Here is a 25,007-nt window from a genome sequence, read left to right on the forward strand (position 1 = left end):
ATACATTAAATTTCTACATCTATTGTGTTGACTTAGGCATCGGAGGGGTTTCTGGCACATACCCACCGGTTAGCTCACGTTTGTGTTTTTAGGTGGCAAAACGACGACGTTTCGAGGAGCGCAAGCTTGATCAACAGGATCATACGAGAAGAATTATTTCGTGCTCGTACAATTGGCGCCGTCTATGGGAATTCCACAAAGAACAAAACCTCTTGATTAAGCTTTCCTCTCTAGTTGAGATCAATGGCGCACAATGAAGATTTGCCGCAATCAGCCATTGATGGGCAAACCCCTGAGGGGGGTGGGAGGCGCGAAGGTTTGCCTCTTGTCCCTCCAATGGCGGATTTAGAACCCCAGCGACAGAACCCCTGGAGGGATGCAAGAGGAAGGCGGGGTAACAGCCCCCATCACTCTTAAAGCCTTGAAAGGCAGAGGCGGAGGATTGACCCTCAAGTTCTGGAGGATCGCATAAAGGAACATGATGAGTTGATACGAAGGATGGCGGCGGACATAGAGTTGATGAAGCGCCAGATAAAAGGGAAAGAGGTGGCGACAGAAGAGGGATGCAAAGACAATACACCCCCTTGCCACTTGGAAGATCATGGTAGGCATACCACACCGTCGCAAGCAAAGAGTAGGAGCCTGAGAACAGGCGACACTCAGTCAAGAACTCCCAGGACTCGTTACTCTAGGTCTGAGAGAACGAGAACTGAGAGGTTATACACTGAGGGAAACACCTATCGGCCTTCGTGCACGCACCAGATGTCATCCAGGCAGACAGAGTTGCCCAAATCGTCTGATTTGCTAACTGTGCTTGAAAAAAGGGCACGATGGAAGGAGGATGTCAGGGCACGCGACCCACGCAGAGTTTCAGCCCTTCAGCGGTTGGCTCCTCGGACGCACGGGAGCGTCGAGGTAGGAATGCCAATACCGCGCCTTGCTTATGAACCAACGAACAAAGCATTAGCAAGGTTACATAGCTCGCCGTTCGTTCCGGCAATTGAGAACACGCCATTACCTTCAGGCTTCCTCCAACCCAAGTTTACGACTTATGAGGGGAAGACGGACCCCTTCATGCACCTAAACCAGTTTCGCCAGGTTATGGTAGTATACCGGCGGAACGAGGCTTTGATGTGCATCCTATTCCCATCCAGCCTTGACGACCTAGGTTTAACCTGGTTCAAAAAGCTACTAGAAGGTAACATCGCCTCCTGGGCGCAACTGGTGGAAGCGTTCGTGACTAGGTTCAGAACGAACACCAAAACACCAGTGGAGATCGATCAGCTACTCTCCATTGACATGGGCGACAAGGAGACGCTGAGATCTTATAACGGTCGTTACTGGGAGACCTTCAACCAGATAGGAGATTACCCCACCAATCTTGCCATCGCGCAGTACAAAAGGGGGCTACCAGTCGGAAACAAGTTGAGGGATTCAATAACTATGGCGCCACCCCTCACGATGAAGGCCTTGATAAATGGAGTGCACCAACATATTCGTGTGGAAGAGGATGACGCTCGTGCTAAGGCGAAATCTGGTACAACAACAATACCAAATAAGAAGACTTCGGCAAAAGTCAACACGGTAGAACGACCAAGCAGGAATGGGCGAGGCAGATGGGCCAACAAAGAGGATCCAAACAAAAGGTGGCTAAGAGTTCGCACTGCCATTACCACGGTGTTCAAAAAACCAATTTACCAGATTCTCAGTGAGATACGCGATGAACCTTTCGTCAGATGGCCAGCTAAGTTGGGAGAAGCACAAAAAGACTATGACGAAAGGTCCCAGTGCACCTTTCATGATGAAAAGGGGCACCGCACTGAAAATTACACGCCGTTGAGACAGCACTTGGAGGAGTTAGTGGCAACTGGGCACCTGGACCAGTACATAGAAGGAGGAACACAACCAGCCCCCCAGAACCACAACGTCCCAAATGGAATGCCGGTCGACGCTCCACCTCAAGGCGTAATTAACGTAATACATGGGGTATTCGAACCTGAGCGGGTATGTGAGCTCAGGGTTATAATAAAAAAGGCTAAGCACTTAAGGGAGGTATTAAGTGCACAACCTGCTATCAAAAATGGGAGAACAGAGGCCACAAATGTCATATCTTTTTCAGACAGAGACTTGGCAAGGATATATTGCCCTCACAACGATGCACTAGTAGTTATTCTTCGGGTCAAGGATTTCGACGTAAAACGGATTTTGATTGACCAAGGGAGCTCAAGTGAGATAATGTATTATAAAACCTTCAAACAACTGAAACTGGAGGATAAAGACTTGGCACCCGCCGTATCCCCCCTGATCGGATTCAACTCAATACCAGAGTGGCCAGTTAGCAAGATAATCCTCCCAGTCAGAGCAGGAAGCATGACGAAACTGGTGAAATTCTGGGTATTGAAAGTCCCTTCTACTTACAACATAATCTTGGGAAGGACTTGGTTACACGCTATGCGATCGGTAGCGTCAACCTACCATCAAGTAATGCGGTTCCCCAACGAAGCTGGAGTAATTGAAGAGGTCTTTGGGGACCAAATTATGTCCAAACAATGCTTCGTCACAGTAAATGGTAGCCGCGCTGCCAAGGGGTATGTACAGATGGTGGAAGAACCTGAGAGCAATGAGTTATTCGTGGATGTTGGCAAAGCCGCTGAACAGAAGGCAGTGGAAGACTTGGTACATGTAAGGATAGATGAAAAGAACCTAGAAAAGTTCTTTTTGCTCGGCTCATCTATGTCCAGCACTGAGAGATTAGAGGTCATGGAATTCTTGACCTCTAACATTGAAGTATTCGCTTGGACGCCGTATGATATGCCAGGCATTGACCCAAACTTCATCTGTCACCAACTGAACGTCCACCCAACTGCCAGACCAGTCATACAGCGCACTCGTAGATCGGTACTCCACCATGCCGAAATAGTGGCGGAGGAAATGGGGAACTTGCTGGAGGCAGAAGCTATAAGAGAAGTGCACTATCCCAAGTGGATATCCAATACAGTGGTTGTGCCAAAGAAAAATAGAAAATGGCGTGTCTGCGTGAACTACAAAACAGTCAACAAGGCATGTCCAAAGGTTAGCTTTCCCTTACCGTGGATAGACCAACTGGTAGACCTAACGGCAGGCCATAATCAACTTAGCTTCCTTGATGCGTATAGAGGTTACCATCAGATCGCTATGTATAAGCCTGACCAGGAGGTCACATCCTTTACAACGCCCAGAGGATTGTACTGTTACAAGGTCATGCCCTTTGGCCTAAAAAACGCAGGGCCAACATTCCAACGGATGGTCACCAAGATATTTGAACCGTTGTTGGGCAGAACAATGGAGGCTTACATCGACAACATGGTGGTCAAGAGCAAGGATGAGAAGGACCATCTCAGGGACCTAGATGAGATGTTCCAGATCCTGAAGAAGAACAAGTTACGCCTTAATGCATCTAAGTGTACGTTCGGTGTAGGATTAGGCAAATTCCTAGGCTTCCTGGTGACCAACCGAGGTATAAAGGTAGACCCCTCTCAAATTAAAGCAATCCAGGATCTTGAGAGGCCCAACATAGTCAAAGAAGTGCAGAATCTCACTGGCATGACAGTTGCACTCAACCGGTTCATAAGTCGATCGTCAGACAGATGTCAACCATTTTTATAAGCATTAAAAGCCAAGTTTGAGTGAGACGAAAAATGTGACCGCGCCCTAGAGTGCTTGAAAGAATACATGTCTTCTCCACCGTTGCTGGTAACCCCAATACCTGAATAAGAGATTTTTTTGTCCCTGGCAGTTTCACAGCACGCATTAGTGCAGTGTTAGTCCGAGCAAAAGGAATCCAACACCATCTATCTTTTATGTCAGCAAGACATTGCTGGGCTCAGAAACCAGATACTTACCATTGGAAAAACTAGCCTTAGCCTTGATGATGGCATCAAGGAAGTTGTCGCACTACTTTCATGCCCACACTATAATCGTCCTCACAGCTTTTCCATTAAAAGCTTTGTTTGAGAGAGCGAACTTTTCTGAGCGAATCTTGAAGTGGGCGGTGGAATTGGGGCAGTACGATATCAAGTTTCAACCGAAAACCACAATAAAAGCCTAAGCTTTGGCAGACTTTGTGGCTGAGTTCACGCTAGGAAGCCATCACATCTGCCTAGTTGATTTGACTGGAACAATCGAAATTGGGACGAAAAGTGTCACAGTAAATGCGCAACCCCTAATACCAGATACTCAGCCACATTATGAATCACACAGGCCTGAAGACAAGCATGAAGAAACAGACCATGCTACACCAGGCCCCAAAGACTCATCAACAAACAAGAACTTGGTACAGTCAGATAGTAAAGGGCGAACAGAAGGTGTGAACTTGGAAGAAAACATCAGCAACACTCATGATCCAAAGACATCATCCGACCCCTCAACTTGCTGGAAGCTATTCATTGGAGAGATGTGGAAGCTCTTTGTGGATAGAGCATCTAATAGGCACGGTGCAGGACTTCGCATAGTCCTCATCTCACCAGATGGCCTAGTGGTAGAACAAGCAGTCAACCTAGGATTCCCAACATCAAACAACGAGGCAGAGCACGAAGCACTCGTAGCTAAAATCAACACTCTTCATGAAGGCCACTGAGCTAATGGTTTACAGTGACTCACAGTTGGTGGTAAACCAAATTTCAGGTGACTACGAGGCGAAGGATGAAAGGATGGCTAAGTACCAAGAGTTAGTGAGAAGGGAGATCATGAAATTCGAAGTAGCACGGATAAAGCAGATCGGCAGGGAAGAAAATAGTAGAGCAGACGAACTAGCAGGCTTTGTTTCAATGGCAGACACATCCATCCCACATCCGTTACTAATCGACTTCCTACCAAGACCAATGTAACGACCCCATCACGTATAATGATTAGTACTTGATTAATTAAGAGGATTTGAAATTTAATTGTCGAGTATTATAATTTAATTGTGGGATCTGACTCGTATATGATTCTATTAAAAATTTATTTTGGAATTAGAAATTGAGGGTCCAAATGGCTTAAGGAAGTGAAGTTAAGAAGTTGAATCAATTTAATCTTAATTATGGACTCATTTGAGAGTTTAATTAAATATTCGTTTCAATTTAGTGAAATTGAGATTCGATTAATTAGATCCGAATTGGAGAAAATTAAGTTAATTAAATTATGAGGATTGAGAATTGTGACTATTATGGATTAAATTCATTTATGAGAGGTCCAATTTGAATATATAATTGATTGACGAAGATTTGGTGTCTGATCAAAAATTGAAGGCCTAAATGATTTGAAAAATCAAAATTGAGGATGAAAATAAGTTTAATTTAATATTTGGAACCTTTTAGGAGTTCGATTAAAAATCTGATTCAGATTGATAAATTTAATTTTAATTAATTGGGCTCTAATGGAAGTCAAATTAGACTGATTAAATTATGTGGGACTTGTGATTAGTTATGATTAATTAAATTAGGACTAAGATTAATTAAAATTAGGTTGTGTTTAATTAAGCTAATGAGTAATTATGTATTAAGCTAATTCTATTTTTGATTCAATTATAGGATTGTCTAGAAAGTGCAAGTGTGTGTACGTGTCCCATTGCCAAGAGGTGCATGCGTGTGTATAACTAATGAGTTAAAAGTGTTTGGGTTGGCATTTGTTGGTTATATGCTGAGAGAACACAGCCGAGAGAGAGAGAGAGAACTTCTTTATCTATATACATGCATTGTGGTCAAATCTGGTGAGAGCAAACTGTGGAGAAAGAAATGAAGAAAAGAAAAGGGGAAGTTGAGGAGAATCAAGCAAAGTGCTGAAGTTAAAGTTTAAGGCATGGATTCATGCTTAATTTTTATAGAATTTTTATGTTATACTTGAAATTAAGGACGAAATTGGAATCAATAGTAAGAAGATGAAGAAAAATTAGCTTAAGAATAAGATTATGGAAATTAATTTGAAATGGGTTTCATGCATGTGGATGGTTATGAAAAATAAATTAGAAATTGATTATTGGGGGTTTGATGTTGTGATTTTACATGAAACTAAGCGTCATTGTTACATGCATGAATAAATTTTACAAGTTTAATGCTCTAATGATACATACATCATGAATTTTGAAGGAATTAAAAATAAAGTTTTGTAGATCAATTATGAATTGTTAAGATTTGAGTTTGCATGTAAAATCAAGTTAGGATCAAGAGTATAAATTATGATTTCTTAAATTTGTTAACTTGAGTTCAATTTCATGTAAATAGAAGAAGTTAGCAAAATGATGATTAAATGGAGTTATGTTCAATTTATAGAAAATTAAACATTGATTTGATTTTGATCCCCAACCCATGCATGCAATATAATGAAAGAGTTTTATTCAAAATTTAAATTTATGTTATGGAACCTCTATGATTATGAATTAAATTGAGGTTAAAATAAATTGAGTTAAGCTTGGGATTAAGGAAATGAGTTTTGTGAAATTATGAATTCATGAACATTTTGAACTTAATATTGAATTAAAAGAATTTTGGATGTAATTGGTTTGAATTTTGACCTTAATTTCACACATGCAAATATTTTTCTAAGAGTTTTATAACTTTAATTTCATGTTTTAGATAATCCTCCATGCATCATGAATTAAGGAAGTTATAGAATTAGTCTCATGGATTTTGTAAGAAATAAGGTTTTAAGTAAGAAATTAAGTAGATTCGTAATTGTGGAAATTAATTTGGAAAATTAATTGTTTTGATTGGATTTTGTAGTATTTTCTTGTAATACATGAGTTTTGACGGAATTGAGCCATTCAAGTTCTTTTTGAAGAGATGAAGGAAATGTTTTAAGAAAGTCAAGTTTATGGAAATTTGGGATTAATCCTAAAGTTTTGATTTTATAATTAGATTTTTATTTAATCTATGCATGTGATGTAATTTAAGAATTTTATTCAATTTAGATACATTTTAGAACACCCATGATTACAACTTAAGTATTTGGTTAAAAATTGAGTTAAGTTGATTTTGTTATTAATAGTAAAATTGGATCTATTGTATTATATACATCGTGGAATTTCAAGAGGTTGGGAAGTCTAATTTATATTTTAGAATTGTGAGTTGATATTAATAAGATGAATTAAAACTAAATTTGGGCAATTGGAACATGATTTTGAATGAATGTTTTCTAATTGAAAGCGTTTACTAAATCATACAATGGTTCTCCATTTTTGTGTACTAAAAATACATGTTTTGAGGCTTTGAATACCAAATTTGAACTTCAATTGCAATTTTAGAATTTCAGAATTTACGTTGTCCGCTCGAGCGAGGGAAGTCTCGCTCGAGCGTGAAAATCGAGCTCCCAGTAGTTTTTCAATTTTACAGTCTGCTCGAGCGACCAAAGTGGCGCTCGGAGACCCATTTTCAGCATATTTTGAAAAATTGCATTTAGTTCACATTTTTATTCTCATCTCTTTCCAAGGCATTCTAGACATGATTTATGACTCAATAAAGATTAATAAGCTACAAATCAACATAGATTAGTTAGTTGAAGAATGAATCATTGATCTAGTGGTAATTGTTTAAGAAGACAAGTAAAAGATCAATCTATTTGGAAAAGAATGACTTAGTAATGAAAGAATATGTGAAATAAGAACCCGGTTTATTTGAATGAGAAATAATAAGCATAGTAGAACTTCGGACTGTTTGGACGGAAAAAGACTAGGAAAGTCAAGTTTGATCAAGGGAGTAATATCGTATTTCAATGTGTATATGTTATGTGCCTGTGTAGGTCACGCGCCATTGTCTGCTTGATTTATCTGATATGTCCAATCCGTCTGATTTGCTTCTGCGGCTATCTGTGAGTAATAACTTAGTAAAGTTATGTTCAAACTGTATTTACTTTCTGTGTGATAAAACAAGATCTGTTTTCTGAAATGGTATGTTCTGTACAATGAATGATTGTTTAATTTTTGATATGTATTCGTGACATCCGTAGCATCATGTGATATCTGTTAGCTATTACCCGGTATCGGAGGTTCCTTTATGGAACTTATTTCTGTCTGCACTCTATTACCCATACCGGAGGCCCTGTCACGGGAGCTCAGTTTCTGTTTTGTTGCCCGAATTTGGAGGTTCCTTTATGGAACTGGTTATTCGTAACCTCACGTGTATACGTTCTGTTCTGTTCTATTCTGTTAATACTAATGGATGTATCACGTAAACTTAAGCATGACTTATGATTTCTGTATATGATCTGGACAAATTACGAATTTGATACGAAACTGAATTATGAATTCTGAATCTGTACGGACTCATTCATTAAAACCCTTTACTCTGTTATTATTCACTGGGCTCTAGCTCACTGTATTATTTATGTATGTAGGCGATCAGGCGCGCGACCAGGCTTAGAGGTATCTGTCTAGAATCTATTTTTGTCAGCTAACCTATGTGCCTCCCGTGGAGGTTCCGGATATGTCAAGTGATTGTCGCTAAGTGATTTAAAGTTTAAGTTCTATTTTCTTGTTTGGTTAAACAAGTCTTGTGTAATTTGTAAATAGGGCGAAGTCCCTTTTTGTCTAATCTGTATATATATGATGACTTAAAGATAATGTGTATATATGTATACAAAAAGTTTTAAATTTTTTTGTATCATATAAGTTTGCACATCTCAATGGACGTTGTATATTGTTATTTGCTTCCGCTAGCTCTTAATATTATGTCAATCTGTCTCAGAGGCCTTCAGTAATCTCAGGATTACTAGCCGGTTACGATGCTAAACCTATAGGGGCGGGTTTGGGTCGTGACAACCAAGCATTGAAGAACCCGAAGAAGCCGAAGTATGTTGTGCCGAACTAGACCCTTTTTTGATGGATCCCATTATAATGCTCTTAAAGAACAGCATTTTACTCGAAGAGAAGAAAGAGGCCAACAAAATAAGAGCAAAGTCACAGCGATTTTGGCTCTCTCCATCAATGGCCTTATACAAGAAATCTTTCACAGGACCCTACCTAAAATGTGTCCATCCTAGCAAGGTCGAGGCATTCTTGTTCGAGATACACGAAGGCGTATGCGGAAGCCACCAAGGAGGAAGATCATTGGCCTACAGAGCAATTTCGCAGGGATATTGGTGGCCTTACATGCAAGCAGATTCAGAGAAGTATGTCAAGAAGTGCGAAAAATGTCAGAAGTTCGCACACCAAATACATCAGTCAGCCAGAGAGCTTCTACCTTTAATTAGCCCATGGCCCTTCGCAATGTGGGGCTTAGACATAGTAGGTCCACTTTCAACGGCACCCGACAACAGAAAGTTCTTTCTTGTAGCAACAGACTACTTCACAAAGTGGGTGGAGGCAGAAGTACTCGCATCAATAAAGGAGAAAGATGTGAAGAAGTTCGTTTGGCAGAATATCATCACTCAATTCGGTATACCCAAGGCTCTAATATCTGACAACGACACTCAGTTCGATGGCAAAATCTTCAGAGGCTTTTGTGAGGAGTACAAGATAGAATTCTATAATTCTACACCGGCATACCCCCAAGCAAATGGCCAAGAGGAAGCATCAAACAAAGTCATCTTGGATGGATTGAATAAGAGGTTAGAGAAAGCAAAAGGAAAGTGGGCTGAGGAGCTTCCTCATGTTTTATGGGCTTATCGTACCACACCTCGGTGATCAACTGGAGAAACACCATTCTCCTTAGCCTACGGCATGGAAGCAGTAATCCCACTAGAAATTGGCCTCCCCACCATCAGAAGCGAAAATTTTGACCCAGAGTTAAATGGAGAAGCCATAGCATTGGAACTCGACCTTGCAGAAGAAAGAAGAGAAAGAGCACTAGTTCACATTGCTTCATACCAGCAAGAGTTATCCAGAAAATATAACAAGACAGTACATCCAAGGCAATTCAAGATCGGAGATTGGGTGCTGCGCAAAGTAATAGGAAACACCCTAGTACCCGGAGATGGCAAGTTAGGGCCTAATTGGGAAGGACCTTACAAAGTGGTTGGATTAGCAGGAAAAGGGGCATACCACTTGGAAGATGAACACAGCAAAGCCATTCCCAGGCCATGGAACACTGCCAATCTCAAACTATTTTATTTTTAGATTTTCCTTAAACTTACTTGTAGTTTTTATTTTTTTCAATAAAACAAGTAGTTTCTTTTTCAACATACATTGTTTTCCTCTGTAAAAATAGTTTTAGGAAACTAGGGGCAATGAAATCAAAGTTGGCCGGAATAACTAACTTTGAGCTCTCTTCAGCTAGCATTAGGATCTGGGCTAAAGAGGTTGGCTGGAAAAACTAACACTTCTCCTAAGCCAAGGATAAGGATCTAGGCTGCAAGACGTTTGGCAGGAATAACCAAATACTTTGCTCAGAGTTGGCCAGAATAACCAACTTTGAGCTCTCTTTAGCTAAGATAAGGATCTGGGCTGAAGAGGTTGGCTGGAAAAACCAACACACCTCCTAAGCCAAGGATAAAGATCCAGGCTGCAGGACGTTTGGCTGAAAAAACCAAATACTTCACTCTAAGTTGGCAAGAATAACCGACTTTGAGCTCTCTTCAGCTAAGATTAGGATCTAGGCTGAAGAGGTTGGCTGGAAAAACCAACACCTCTCCTAAGCTAAGATAAGGATCTAGGCTGTAGGACGTTTAGCTGGAAAAACCAAACACTTCGCTCTAAGTTGGCAGGAATAACTGACTTTGAGCTCTCTTCAGCTAAGATTAGAATCTAGGCTGAAGAGGTTGGCTGGAAAAACCAACACCTCTCCTAAGCCAAGATAAGGATCTAGACTGTAGGACGTTTGGCCGGAATAACCAAACACTTCAAGCTGGCTGGAAAAACCAACACTTACCTCTCCTAAGCCGAGATAAGGATCTAGGCTGTAGGAAGTTGGCAGAAAAAACCAACACCTACCTCTCCTAAGCCGAGATAAGGACCTAGGCTGCAGGAAGTTGGCTGGAATAAACCAACACTTAAAACTCTTCAGCTGAGATAAGGATCTAGGCTGAAGAGTGGTTGGCTAGAATAACTAACTCTTAGTATTCTTCAGCCGAGATAAGGATCTAGGCTGAAGAGTGGTTGGCTGGAATGACCAAAGCAGATTACAAGGTTAAGAACCGAGATAGGTATCTCGGCCAGAAAATGTTATACTGCATTCAGATTACAATTGGAAAGTAAATACCAGCATGGCATGGCAATAAACCGAACTAACAGTTGAAACAAGAGGCGATTTCATTCAAAATGCAAATCAAAGGTACAAAAAATGGGGCCTTAGCCCGGTTACACATTCTTTGCAAAAGAAAAAAGAAAGAACAAGATCATGCAAAAAGGTCGTCAAGATCCGCATCCAATTCAACTCGAAGCCTGGTTTCAGCAGGTAGCTCGGTCACAGAATCAACCAAGCCTTCCACCGCTGGCTCCACCCGAGCTGGCTGCAGAGCAGGATCATTGGCGACTACCGGGGCATTGTTGGGCTCTGTTGCCTCCTCTTCGTCCTCTTCTTCAAGAAATTATTGCTGAATGGCAGTAGGATACTCCACCATGTAGCTCGGTATGAAAATGAGGAGGAGGGTTGAGGAAGATCTCGGTCTCTTGGCTATGACCGAGTTGCGCCACAGCCGTCTTCTACCCACACTTGAAGAATATATCTTTGGCAGCTTCGCATTATTTGATGTAAGTGGTCTCGCCCTCCTTATAGCCGCGGTCTTCTACGTCTTTCGCCTTCTTCTCCAATTCCTTTATCTCGGTGTTCTTCTTTCCCTCGAGCTTGGCTAGCTCGCACAGGAATTTGTCTTTCAGCATGGCCGCAACCTTTTGCTTATCTGCTTCAACTGAATCGACCAGGCCGGTGAACCGAGTTACTTTGACCTGTAGCTCGGCCATCTTCTGCTGGGATTCTTTTAGCTCGGTCGTTTTAGCATTGGCCTCTGCCATGGCTTGCCTTGTGGTCTTTTGAAGTTCCAATACACGTTTGTGGGCGATGTGATTCTTCTATAAGGCCTGCAAAAGGAGAGAAACAATTTTAAGGTGAACCAAGCGAAAATATGTTGAAATTTGGAGAAGGAAAAGAAGAACTTACCAACACCATTGATTTTGTAGCCGAGCGAATGGCCTTCAACTCGGTAAGATAATCGTGGTGATCCATATCGGCTGGAAGGCAGACGCTCTTGGCCAGATTAAAGGCCAGCAAATGGTCTTTTTCTGTGACCACTGAGTCGGAGTCAGTGATAGCGCGGTTCTTGTATGTGACCTTAGGCACCCACTTGGAGGAGCTAGCTCGGTCAGAACGCTCCGTTGTGGGTTTGGTGGTGTGGATTGAGGAAGGATGGTTTCATCTTCGTCGACAAGGTGTGGCTCGGTTATGGAAGTCCGAGCACACTTGATTGGGTGGAATGATGAAGGCTGATGGGATGGTAGGGCTACCACGGTTTCCTGAGTCTGACCAGCTTGTGGTACCTCGGGCTGGATTATCTCGGTGATGAGGGCCTTTACAGCTCTCTTTTTTGCCATCTCTTACTCCTCTGTTAATGGAATGAGGTTGATTTGTGGAAGGGAAGGATCAGGCTCAAGTGAGGGCTCCAACAAGAAATCGGTCACCCTGGTCTTCCTGCGGCTGCTTATTAGTAGGTCGGCTCAAAATTGAGTAGCTCGACCCAACTCCGATTGGGGTATTTTAGCGCGGCACGGAGGGCATCAAGGTTGGGGTAACTATACAACGACTTTAGAAAATTCAAGTTTGCATAAAGGAAAAAGACAACGGTTAGTACAGTTGAAAATAAGCAACGAAGTAAAGAAAAACGTGAAATTAAGCCGAGGTAATTATACCGGCGACTCTTTTGTTCTAGTTTATTCGGTCGCCTGGGATCTGGGCCTTATGGTCTTCAAAATTCCCAGAAATCCAGAAAAAATCATCGTCGTTTACATCTTTGTCTGATTTGTTTGTCTGAGGAATTCACAGAGAAAAGGTTGAATGGGAAAACAGAGACCGACCTCTACGATAGAAATAACATTAAAAGGGACGAAGCCCGGTTTTCCCCATGGAATGGTATCTAGTTCGGCTAATGAGAGGTGGACGTCGTCCGAAATTTGGTAATCCTTTCGGAACTCGGCTATGGCCCCTGGAGAGTTCACTAAAAATCGATACTTCCCCATGTGGCCTTAAATTATGTATAATTTAGCTCGGCGATGAGATGATCTTCGGTATCTCGGTTGAGGGTACAATGGTGTGCCTGGCCAACCTAAGTCAGTCTGCAAAGTGAAGAAGAAAGGTGTTAAGCACAGATCGTTGGACCGTGCTAAAAGAAATAGAGACAAAATAAATGGAGTCCTAGCTCGGCTACGTGGGATACTATCCGTCCTTAGCTCGGTGGGAGCAAAGGGTGTTAGCTCGGATCAGTGGAGTAAGAAGTTCGTAGCCTGGTTGAAGCCTATGATGCAGCATTCTTAATTCAGTTTTTATTAAGTGAGAGAGCTGGTTTGGGGCCAAGTGATAGCCTAGTCTTTGGTTAAGGTTTTTTAGTTCGGTAATGCGCACGCCTAATGCAGTTCCTTGGCGCGGCTCAATAAAACAGAAGGTACTTAGACCTATTGAAACTACAAGTATGGCGTAAAGTTTTAGTTCGGTTATTTAGTTTGGCTAGGTTCGCACCTGATACAAACAACTTCTTAGTTCGGTTGGAGTGTGATTTTGGATCTAAAAACGTCCCATTTCAGTTTGTTCGCAAATCCAGTAGGTGTGAGTACCATTCAAGAAGTTCTTACTCATTACAGAGAAAACTATTTGAAAAATGTTGTAAGAAAACACGTATATACAAATGGTACATGTTGCCAGTCAAATGGAAAGCAAAAGAGGATTGAGTTACTTACAGATGGGAGAAAGAATGATGCATATTTGAAACCACGAAGATGGTGTTGAAAATGCAAGCTTCGCAGGTGCAAAGGTTGCAGAAATAGAGGCTCAAGCAAGCGAGAGAGAAGATGAATAGTGCAAATGAAATGGTTCGAAGCATAAGGGTTTGTTTTGTGAAAAAGGAAGGAAAAAAAAAAAGTGGGACTGTTCAAAATTCGCGAGGTACGAGGACGGCGTGACAGCTACGTTGGGCCAATGAGAGTCTGCCACGTGTACATAGAATAGAAAGTGATTCAGTGACAGCGTCTGAAGAGACGTTTTTGACCGGACAATAGCCCGGTGTAAATTTAGCTCGGTTGAAGACCACAGTTTAGCTCGGTTGAAAGGCAAAAATTTTAGCTCGGCTGGAAACATGTAATCCCAATCATGTTATACAGATGGAATTAAGGGGCAATTGAGAGGGTAATTTATGTCTATATTGGGCCGAGCTAAGTATGAGACTTCTTTGTTAATTGGGCTGTAGGATGGACCACGGTAAAAGCAGATTTACTTCAGTCTAAAAGACTAAGCGTATGGGCCGAGCTAGCTAGGCATTGTGCTTGGGAAAGCCGAGCTAGCTTGGCATTGTGGGCTTGAGTGCCGAGCTAACTCCAACTTCGTACTTGGTTAGCTCGGTATTAAGGAAACAACCCGGTTGGAATATGTCAAACCGAGGTACACGCAGTGAAAGGAAGAATCGAGCTAGTTGGAGTTCGGTCTAGTCTGCGGCTTCAGCATGGCCATGTTAGCTCGGTCATATTGACATCCCACCGTGGTAAAACCATCTCACTTGGTTTAAGCAGTGAGAGGGGTGGTGAAGGATAAGCATTATCTTTTAGGAATGTGATGCCTAGAAGGACTCTACATGGAGGAGTAAGTCCTACTAGGATTGTGCCACGCGAAACCTATAAAAGCTCACAACATCACCTATGGAGAGGTAACACAACTTTGATTCCTAAATTCACAGAGCTTTTGTGTCTATTGTCTATTGTGCTGACTTAGGCATCGGAGGGGTTTCCGGCACACACCTGTTGTTAGCTCACGTTTGTGTTTTTAGGTGGCAAAGCGACGACATTTCGAGGAGCACAAGCTTGCTCAACAGGATCATACGAGAAGAATTATTTCGTGCTCGTACAACTTCATATGATTTTTGATATTCAATCGATTTAATTTTTTACAGGTATGATATATATGACAAATTTTAAAATGTGAACGATTCAGATTATTAAAATTGGATTCAAAAGTCGGCCCAATGACCCATTAAGTAGGAAGTTGAGTAGGGAATTTAAGGAGAGAATCCTTACTCGAACGTTATGACCTACGCGCCACAGATTTATCCTGTCATTTTATTTTATTATTTTTATTTTAAAGATTTGAGTAAATTATTAAAATTATTTCATTTTTTCATAAAATCATTGGGAGAATTGTAATGAGTTGTATCAATTCAAAATAATTATAATGTCATGAAAGTACAAGTAACTTATTAGAATCCACTTTGAATTTATTTTACAATATTTCTCAAGTTAAAAATTAATAATTTAAAAGTAAAAGTTAAAAATACATTTTTTTTAGCATCTAATTAGGGGCTGTTTAGGGTTGGTTTGGAATATCCTAAAAAAGTGCCCTTTTGATTTATTGGCTTATATGGGTTGAGTTTGGGTTGGTTTGATATGATGTGTTAGAGAGGTGATGTGATTTAAATAAGATGAGGTGACTTAAATAGGATAGTGACTTTTTGACTTTTTTTATTATTTAGGGTACCCCAAACCAAGCCTTAGAATGACCTAAATAAGTGTACTTTTTATCTTTTTATGAAAAGATGTGCAGAAAAGTAGAGAGGTGATGTGATGAAAAAAAGATAAAAAAATAAAAAGAGGAATTATTTGAAACTTCCCAAACTTGACCTTAGTAATTCTTATTGACACTATATATCTCACCTGGAGGATAATTTTAAGAGTACAAATTTTGAGTACATATCATTTTGAATGGAAAAAAAATTAAAGAACCAAATAGAAACATGCCCAAAGAAGCAAAGTATTGGGTGTATTTGGTTTGTGTTTGTAGAGTAGTTTTTGAGATAAAAAGTACGAAAATTTATTTGATTTGCCTTTTTTTAGAAATGGTTTTGAAAAATTATTTTGGAGAGAGAGTTTTAAAAAAAGTGATTGATTTGATGTATATGAGAGAGGGAGTGATTTTGAAAACTAGATAACCAAACAAAATTTTGAGATTTTTTTAAAAAAAATTTATTTAATTTGATTACTTTTAAAAATTTATTTGTAGAAAATTGTTCTCAAAAAAATTTCTAAAAAACAAACCAAAGAAGGCCATGTCCTTCATATAGTATAAATTAAATTAAAAAATTGGCAATCAACTTTCAAATCAAAAATTTATGTTTAATTTTTTTTTTTTAGGAAAATGTTTGAGAGCCACAAAATCAGTGGCTCAAATGGCTTAAAATTGTCAAAACGAAGTCGTTTTGCGTCATTTTGTACCCAAAACGACGTCATTTTGACAGTTTTGAACCATTTGAGTTACTGATTTTGTGGCCCTCTAGCATTGTTGTTTTTTTTAATGCATAGTACGAATTTACTGTTAATAAAATCATTATAAAAAAAAAAAAAAAATAGAAAAGCGAGGCGTTTGTTGTAAAGAACAAATTCCGAGGAGGGAAGAGGCGAAAGTGCGGAACCAAACAGAATAATGGTGTTCTCCTCGAACCCCTTATCCCTGAGCGTCCCGGAGCCCGCATTCGAGTCATGGCTCCGCGACAGCGGCTACCTCGAAATTCTCGATCAGCGAACCTCCGACCTCCACCGCCTCTCCTCCTCCTCAGCCGCCGCCGCCGCCGCCGCCACCACCACCGCCACCGCCACTGCCATTGACTCCGCCACCACCATCACCAATGGCTTATTCTCATCACTTTTCTCTCACATCGGAACCCTACTATCTCTCTTCACCCTCAACCCCTTTGCTAAGCTCACCGCCGACGACTTTTCCGGCGAGACTCCGTCTTGGACCCATGGATTCATCGGATTCTTCGACTCCTACTCTTTTCCTTCCTCCTCCTCTCAGGCTCGCTTGAGGCTTCACGAGAACGTCAAGCGCTATGCTCGCAATTACGCCTCCCTCTTCATCCTCTTCTTCGCCTGCTCTCTGTATCCCCTCTCTCTGTCTCTCTATTATAGCCCTCTTTTGTTGCTTGTATATACGTATATCAATTCTAGTGTTGAAATTTACAGATTATATAGGTAGTAATTATCTCTAATTGGTTATTGTTTGTTAAGAGTATCTTCAGTGGGTTTAAATGACTAGCTATCGTTATATTTTAGCAATGAATAATGTCAAAATTTTATATTTTTGCAATGTTGCTCCTTCGGTGCAAGTGATACTTTTTTTTTTTTTTTTCCCCCTCACAAAATACCAAATAGAAATGCTACAATAGGTGGATTCAATCATGAGAGATGTAGAAACAACAACAACAACTAAAAGTAGTTCAATTTTAGCTATATCTAAACCTTGTACCAAATTTAGCCATGCTAAAATATAGCATAAGGTTTAGTTAGCTATTGTAGAGCTCAGAATTGAGCTTTATGCTATTTTTTGGGGGCAATTTTAGCTATCTAACAATAGTGCGTTCTTGCTCTTGAAAGCAAGTACTTTGTAAATGCTAATTCTTTTGATCAACAAATAACCTTATCTTATTTTGAACAAAATGTGAGAAATGCTATTTATCATTGTATTTATTTCACCACTTTATATCACCCTTGTACGTGTATTCATGCAACAAACTCCATGTGTATATGTAGGATCATGCCATGTGAGAAGTCATGTAGGAGCTGAAAAGTATAGGCGAAATATTTCAATAATAAATAGAAGCCCTTTTTAGGATTTGATTATGCACCTCACATTTTGAATTGATTAGTGTATTGTGGTGGTGAGTGGGGTTAATACTACATTTTGGGGTTTGAGGAAAAGAGAGTTGAGGCTTTTGTACCCTTGATGTAGCAGGCTGTTTGATATTAATAAACTTGATTTCTTATATAAGTATTCTTGGTGTTTGTTTAAATATCCAGTCCAGTTTATTTATCCAACACCTATTATCACTCAAATTAGGTGCTTTGTAATTATTGGTGTTTGTTAATGGTGGTCATAGGTATCAAATGCCTCTTGCGCTTATTGGGTTAGTATCAAGTTTAGCTCTTTGGGATGCATTCAAGTACTGTGGTGATCGGTGGGGATTAGTTCAATACCCTGCAATTCGACAGATCACGGTTCGCATTGCTCAGTGTGGTGAGTTAGTTCTTTGTAACTACTGCTTTTATGGAATTATTTGCCTAGCAATTTATAGAACTTATTCTGCATCAAGGGATCAGAAGTTCCTTGGTGCATTTGCAGCTTATTTAAAGAGTACGTGGAAGTAAAAAGTTTAGGTCTGCTAACATTTTCTTATGTAGCTGCATACCAATGTTAATAGTGTTACAGATCTCTTCTTTCAATAGTTTGGTATTTTGTATTAACAAAGAGCCATATAATTGTAAGTTTTCTGAATGAAACTGTATATTAGATCGAATTTATTGAACAAAGAATACACCAATAAATCACTTATATACAAGGTTTTAAAAAGCGGCTGCAACCGTTACGTAACGGTTGTGGTAGTTACCGCCACCCGTTACGGCCGCTTTTGTAGTGTGATTGAGATTCAAAGGTGTATCGGCTGTAGCGGCTGCTATAGCGGTCGTAACAGTGCTGTAACGGCCTTTTACGCACCGTTACGTAACGGTTCCGAATTGCTTCTTTTGAAAAAATACAAAAAAAAAAAAAAAAGAAGTTGAAAATGGGGAAGAGAAATAGAAAGAGAAGAGGGAAAATGAAGAGGGAAGATGGAGGAACAAGAGATAGAGATAGAGAGAGAGAAGAGGGAAGATGAAGAACATGTTATTGATTTGTTGAAGCTGTAAGACTTATGTTATTCTATTCAACTACTATCACTCAACCATTTTGTTTGTGTGTGTCTATCTATATATTGTTTGATAATAATAATAATAATAATAATAAGAAGTGTGATTGTTATCTATTTGGCTTGATTAATATATATATATATATATATATTTAGGCTTTTATTTATTCTCTTACTTTTGTCATTGTTTATCTTATATATAATAGTTAGTGATTGATTTTTTGTATAATATAAAGTCATCAATTATTAAAATAAAATGTAAAAAACTTAGTTTATAGTGATTTAAAAATATGAAATATATTGGATCAAACTAAAAAATTTATAAAAATTGATCAATATTTATTTTAAAACCCAATAAATATGATCATGGAAAAATATGCGTATCGGTAAGTTTTCTTCAAATTATGCGAAAAATAAAAAAATTCACGGTTCCGGTTACCGCAACCGTTAAGGTACGGCCTTTACACCCCGTAACCGCAACCGCAACCGCGCTACCGCCACAGTTACGGCAACCACAACCGCTTTTCAGAACCTTGCTTATATAGAATACTAATTCCTAATCCTAAATGAATACACCACTTATATATAATTATAATAGACATAGAACACTAAGGCCTAATCCTAAAAGGAAACACTGAATAGGGATATTCTTACACCCTCGCTCAAACTCAAGGTATTTTAGCAGAAAACACTGATAGTTTGTCAAGAAAAAACCGAAACCGAGCAGTGGTGTGTGTCTTGGTGAAGAAATCAGCAAGTTGCAGAGTCGAAGAGACAAAAGGAAGCGAGATAAAACCAGACTACAGATGCTGACGGACGAAGTGACAATCAATTTTAATGTACTTTGTCCGTTCATAAAAGACAGTGTTATGAACAATTTGAATAGCACTTCGGTTGTCACAATAGAGAGGTCGGGGAAGGTTGAGGGACGCCCAAGTCAAATAAGAGACCACGAAGCCAGACAATTTCAGCAGTAGCATGAGCCATAGCACGATACTCAGTTTTGGCAGTAGAACGGGTAACAACAGCTTGTTTCTTATTTTTTCAAAAAATCAAGGAATCGCCAAGAAACATATAAAAACTAGAAATAGATGTACTTTCACCAATTTGACTAGGAGAAATTTTACCCAACAACCCTGACTGAGCTCATGATTGTAAGCTGTCAATAGACAAATGACCGAGGCGAGAATGCCATAAGTAAAACTGACTTGATTGAGAATCTAACTGAAACGAGGAAAGTGTAGCTGGAGAGGTGGATAAGAGGAGATGCAAGTTTTTGATCACATAGAGATCTTCAACTCTACGACCGGTCCCAATATGCTTCTTGGACACCCGATACTACATACAATAAACAGAAAAGGAAAAGATAATATCAAAACCAGACGCATCAAGTTGACTGATCGACAATAAACTGACAGATAACTAAGGAACATAAAGAACAGAAGGAATAGTAGCAGCAGACATGACAGGAGGTAAAATAGACCCAATAGACTGAACAGACATACTAGATCCATTAGCAGAAAAATGGTAATAGGAACGGGTGGGGGAATACAGTTGTGAAGTAAGGAAATGTGAGGAGTCATATGATGAGAGGCACCAGAATCAAAAAGCCAAATAGAAGAAGGAATACCTGAAGAGGACCCAAGCAAACCTGAATGAAGAGAGGTAAGAACGAAGGCAGATGGGGATGGCTGAGGGATAGACAAGATATGCTGAAGTTGTGCAACTTGAGCACTCAAGGAAGTCATGTTAGGATCGGGAGTCGGAGTAGATGCAATATAAGCGGCAGGAGGTTGGAAAGTACCCGAAGTAGGATCGCGGAACTGCGTCTGAGTAGACGGTGCAGGCTGACGTCCCTTCTTGGGATAGTTGTTCTTCCAATGACCCCTCTGATGGCAAAAAGCACACTTATCTGGCCCTAATGGTCCTTTCTTGGATTTCGCAGTGGCCTGAAGCTGATGAGGAGGTGGAGTCAATAACAAGGGAGGCTTGGCAGGAGTCAAGAAGACAAAAGGAGACCGAATCTGACTGGCCATCTTAAGACGGGTTTTCTCGGAGAGAAGCTCACGAACAATAGCATCCACAGAGGGAAGAGGAGATCGGTGAAGGATGCCATCTTGGATAGCCTCATACTGAGGGGAGAGAGTCGTTAAGAACTGCACTAAACGACCCTGCTCCCAAAACTCAAGTTAAGTGTCCAGCATCTTGAGACTAGATGATTCCATAAGAGCCAACTGATCTTAAAGACTTGTCATCTCAATATAGAAGTCCTAAATAGTTTGATCTCGCTGACGAGCACTCTGAATAGTTGTTTCCAACTCATACCTCGTGGCAAAGTTAGATTGCTGATAAACACCTAGTAAATAATACCACACCTCCTTGGCAGTACTGTACTTGAAAAACATCATTTCAATATGGTCATCCACAAAATTATGAAATCGGGTCAGAATTTGGACATTATCATAATTCTAAGTATCACAGGAAGTCAAATATCCTTCCACCTTCGGGTTCGATGGACGAGGAATAGAACCAGAAACATAACCCCATTTTTTTGACCAAGAAGAAATTTTTTCATAACATTGGCCCTATAGGCATAATTGCCACCAGTGAGTTTGTATTTTATAACTTGGATTTTAGTGTCTAACATTGTAATAAAATAAAGTTTATAAAATGTTATGGGTCAACCAGGAACAAACAGAGAACTGATGTGTTTAGATTGTAATAAACCAAAATCAAAACTAGAGAGAATGGGTTAAACACTACCAAAATAGACCAACCAAATCCAGTGAGCGAAAGAGAGAGGGATGTTGCGAGGGAACCTGAACCAGAGAGTGACCTCGTGGGCCAGAAATCGAACCAGACAAGTTCGAGAAAGGAAGATGTCGATTGCGAACAGATGAACCAGGCGAAAAATCGCAATTCCAGCAACCACCTACAAATCACGAACAGAGAACTAGATGGAGAAGACTTGCGACTGCTGAACTAGATGGAGAAAGCTTGATGGGTCGTGAGATAGGTTGATTCAAACCAGATGGGATGCGATTCAAACATAGATGAGTCGGACAGATGTGACGAACTAGAGGGCAAACTCGATCGAACCAGAAATCAGAACCAAGGACCTAAACACGATGGCTTCTAGGGTTTCATAACCTGGCTCTGATACCATGTAAGTTTTCTGAATAAAACTATATATTAGATTGAATTAATTGAACAAAGAATACACCAATACATCACTTATATAGAACACCAATTCCTAATCCTAAATGAATACACCACTGATATAGAATTCTAATAGATATAGAACACTAAGTCCTAATCTTAAAAGGAAACATTGAATAGGCATATTCTCACAGTAATTTGAACTCTCAGTGGGCAAGGGCCTCCTAAGATAAAAGTAAAAGGGATCAGAAAATGATTGGATGTCAATTTTTGAAAAGCATTTTGAATGAAGTGGGAAACATCTCCCATATCTATGATAAATCATCATTGAGGATCTCTTGGATTATAGGCAAAGATAAAGATGCCTCATGGAAGCTACTATCTTTATGTAATTCCGAGCTTACTTGCTTTGAGTAGTACTATTGGCAGCACCCAAATCACCTGAACTGGATGACATGCAAATCCGCCCTCCTTGTTGCGGGTAGGCTCCACACAAAGCCCCAATAATAGGAAGATTATCCCAAGTCTAGTTATACAATAGGTGGCTAATTTTCTTTCTGTTAACCAAATGGAGGTTGGTGCCTTGAATCATGAAAACATCTAGGTGGCTGAATTGAGAACCAAATCATTGACTCTCTTTTAATTTTTTGGTAAATATTGACTAACCTATTTTGTGTGATAAATTTTATATGTTTCAGCTAAGAGTTTTCGTTGACAACTTTCTGTTCTGCTAAAACTCTAGATTCCAACTGCTTGATAATAGATTTAAAAGCTCTAGGTTCCAATTACTGTTTAGTCTTCAAAGTGTGGCCAGGGGGGCTAGTCATTATGGGCCTAGTACAACACCTTCTGATAAGCTCTTGTTGAATATTCTGTGGGTATTTGGGAAGTTGTTATTTTAGTAGACTATTTTAGTTTTTGGCTATTTTAGTAGGCTAAAATTTTTGTATTTGGGAAGATGATTGGATTTTTTTTATAGTTGGATGTGATGTTTATAAAAATAAAAATAAAAATGATTATGGATTTGATGTGACATTTTGTCTTATTAACTATTTTAGTCTATTTTGTATTTTCGTGGATTTTAGCCTAAATTGGGCCAAAATCTCACTTCCCAAACAGTCCCTCTGTCTGGTTCTTTCAATATGTGTGTTTTCATATATACATGCATATATGTATACTGTGCTGCACTATTTCACGAGTCATGAGAAGCTGACTGTGTCTTCTTTTAATGCACAGCCAAATACCAAAATATGATTTGACCAGTTTGGGGGATTGTCTTCCCCATGTAAAATCTACCCCTTTGGCAAATCTTCTTTTCGAACTTCTAGACTACACACTTAGGTGAAGGTCCTGCAAAAAGATGCTTGGCAAGAGTTAAGTTTTTGATCCAAGCTTTCTTGAAGGCTCTTTGCTAACTGCCACTTTTTTCAGAAAGTCAGTGATCGAATCCTTTGCTTATTATTTCTACTATGCTGCCCTTGACACCTTGATACTATGCTAAAGGAAATGTTCTAAAGGGGGTTCTATCATTTATAGTCATTGGTGATGCAGGATTGCATGATTGATAATTTAGAGAATGAGATGGTTGAAGGCAATTCAGCTAATCCCACCAGTTGGTTTTGTTATGTCAATAGCGGTCCTTAGGGGTTCTATCATATTTCTTGAGTTATTACTGAACTAACTTTTCTCCAGTTGTCTTTTGTCTGGCCATGCAGACACTCTTGGTTGAAGGAGCCCATTTGATTTCATTTGTTCTAAAAATTGTGTGTTGTCGTCTCAACCTCGAAAATATTGAGCAAAGTATTAGGCATAAAATCAAGTATAAATGAGGAGATGAGAAGAACAAATATAGTGACAGTAGGCAAAAGAAGGTGGACTAGTCAGTAGTTGAAGAGAATAGAGCCTAGGCAATTTGTTAGCTGCACTTACAAAACTTGAGTGTTTATGTCAAACTTAGATACTTGCCTGCCCAAGATTTTTTATTTATTTTTAGTTAGTACTGGGAAAAAAATTGACAGATCAATTGTAATTGAGGATTGGATGTGAAGCATTTCTTTGGCAGTAGCCTAATACATCCTCTCGTGCCTTGGCCGTATCTCTAAAGGGTCTTGGTGCCGAAAAAGGCTCAGGCGCATGTGCTGCATTGTGCGCCTCATAACAGTTGGTAGATCCCCGTTCACGGAGGTTGAGAGTTTCCTATGGAATGACTTGTTTTTCATTACTATTTTTTTCGTGGGTCAGTTGTTTTGTTCTCTTCTTTCCTCAGGGAAATGAAATTCTTTTGGAACATTTCTCTCCAAAGAAAATGAACTCTATGGCAAGGTGTTGAAATTATTCTAGTTTTCACCTGCTGTCCTAATATTAACTGTCTCTCACTCTTGCAGCAACTGCCATTATTCTGTTCGTGTCCAACATTCAGATGGCTCTCTTCTGTTCTCTTGGTGTCAGCTATGCAGGTAACATGGGTTTTCATTTCATGTGCACTTTCTTTTTGTCCATCTCGTATTTCATGAGCTTGTTCTCAGTAGCAAACACCCCTGTAGTTGTAATTTTGCATGCCTCATTTCGGAAGCTGACTCCTGCAAAGCAACCTGCACCTGCACGGGGGAGAGGGAGATAGAAATGTCTCGACAGTTGTAAGATACGACTTTGCCGTTCATACATATTGCTGCTATGTATCAACAGCTTCACTGTAAAGCATTACTGTGCAGTGGATCTTGCAGATAAAAGTTTCATGTTTTTGTCGGATCAATCCATTCTTGCTTCCCTTTTGACTTTTCGTATATGAAAAGGAACCCTACCGTATATTCGTAGTTACTAGTTTTTTGGAGAATAGGTTTTATTGCCTTGTTTGTTGAACGTGGAAAGCCATGTATTTTTAGGCAGACTGTCCTTGCAAGAATGTGAAGGGGTTATGTTTGGATTTGGATTTGGATTTGTAAAGTGAAAAGAAAATAAGGAAAATGAAATCATTTTTTATGGGCAAATACAAATTAAATTTTTTTTTTTCCTGCTTTATATTTTTTTATGCACCG

General features: G+C 39.7%; 1 protein-coding gene across 2 annotated transcripts; it reads left to right on the top strand.

Annotated features, from left to right (window-relative positions):
* The first annotated feature begins 16,481 nt into the window (after positions 1–16,481).
* Positions 16,482–24,959, top strand: PRA1.H (prenylated RAB acceptor 1.H). 2 transcript variants are annotated; one of them, XM_028266533.2, is made up of 4 exons: positions 16,482–17,011; positions 18,010–18,146; positions 24,357–24,428; positions 24,516–24,959. In XM_028266533.2, exons 1-4 carry the CDS (start codon positions 16,557–16,559, stop codon positions 24,590–24,592), a joined length of 741 nt encoding a protein of 246 aa, XP_028122334.1. In that variant the 5' UTR covers positions 16,482–16,556; the 3' UTR covers positions 24,593–24,959. The 2 variants fall into 2 exon arrangements, with proteins under 2 accessions (XP_028122334.1, XP_082740937.1); XM_082884811.1 differs by having other exon boundaries at positions 16,488–17,104.
* Positions 24,960–25,007: the final 48 nt, after the last annotated feature.

This window comes from Camellia sinensis, chromosome 8 (genome assembly GCF_055761805.1).
Source record: "Camellia sinensis isolate YWXY chromosome 8, ASM5576180v1, whole genome shotgun sequence".
Lineage (NCBI taxonomy): Eukaryota > Viridiplantae > Streptophyta > Magnoliopsida > Ericales > Theaceae > Camellia > Camellia sinensis.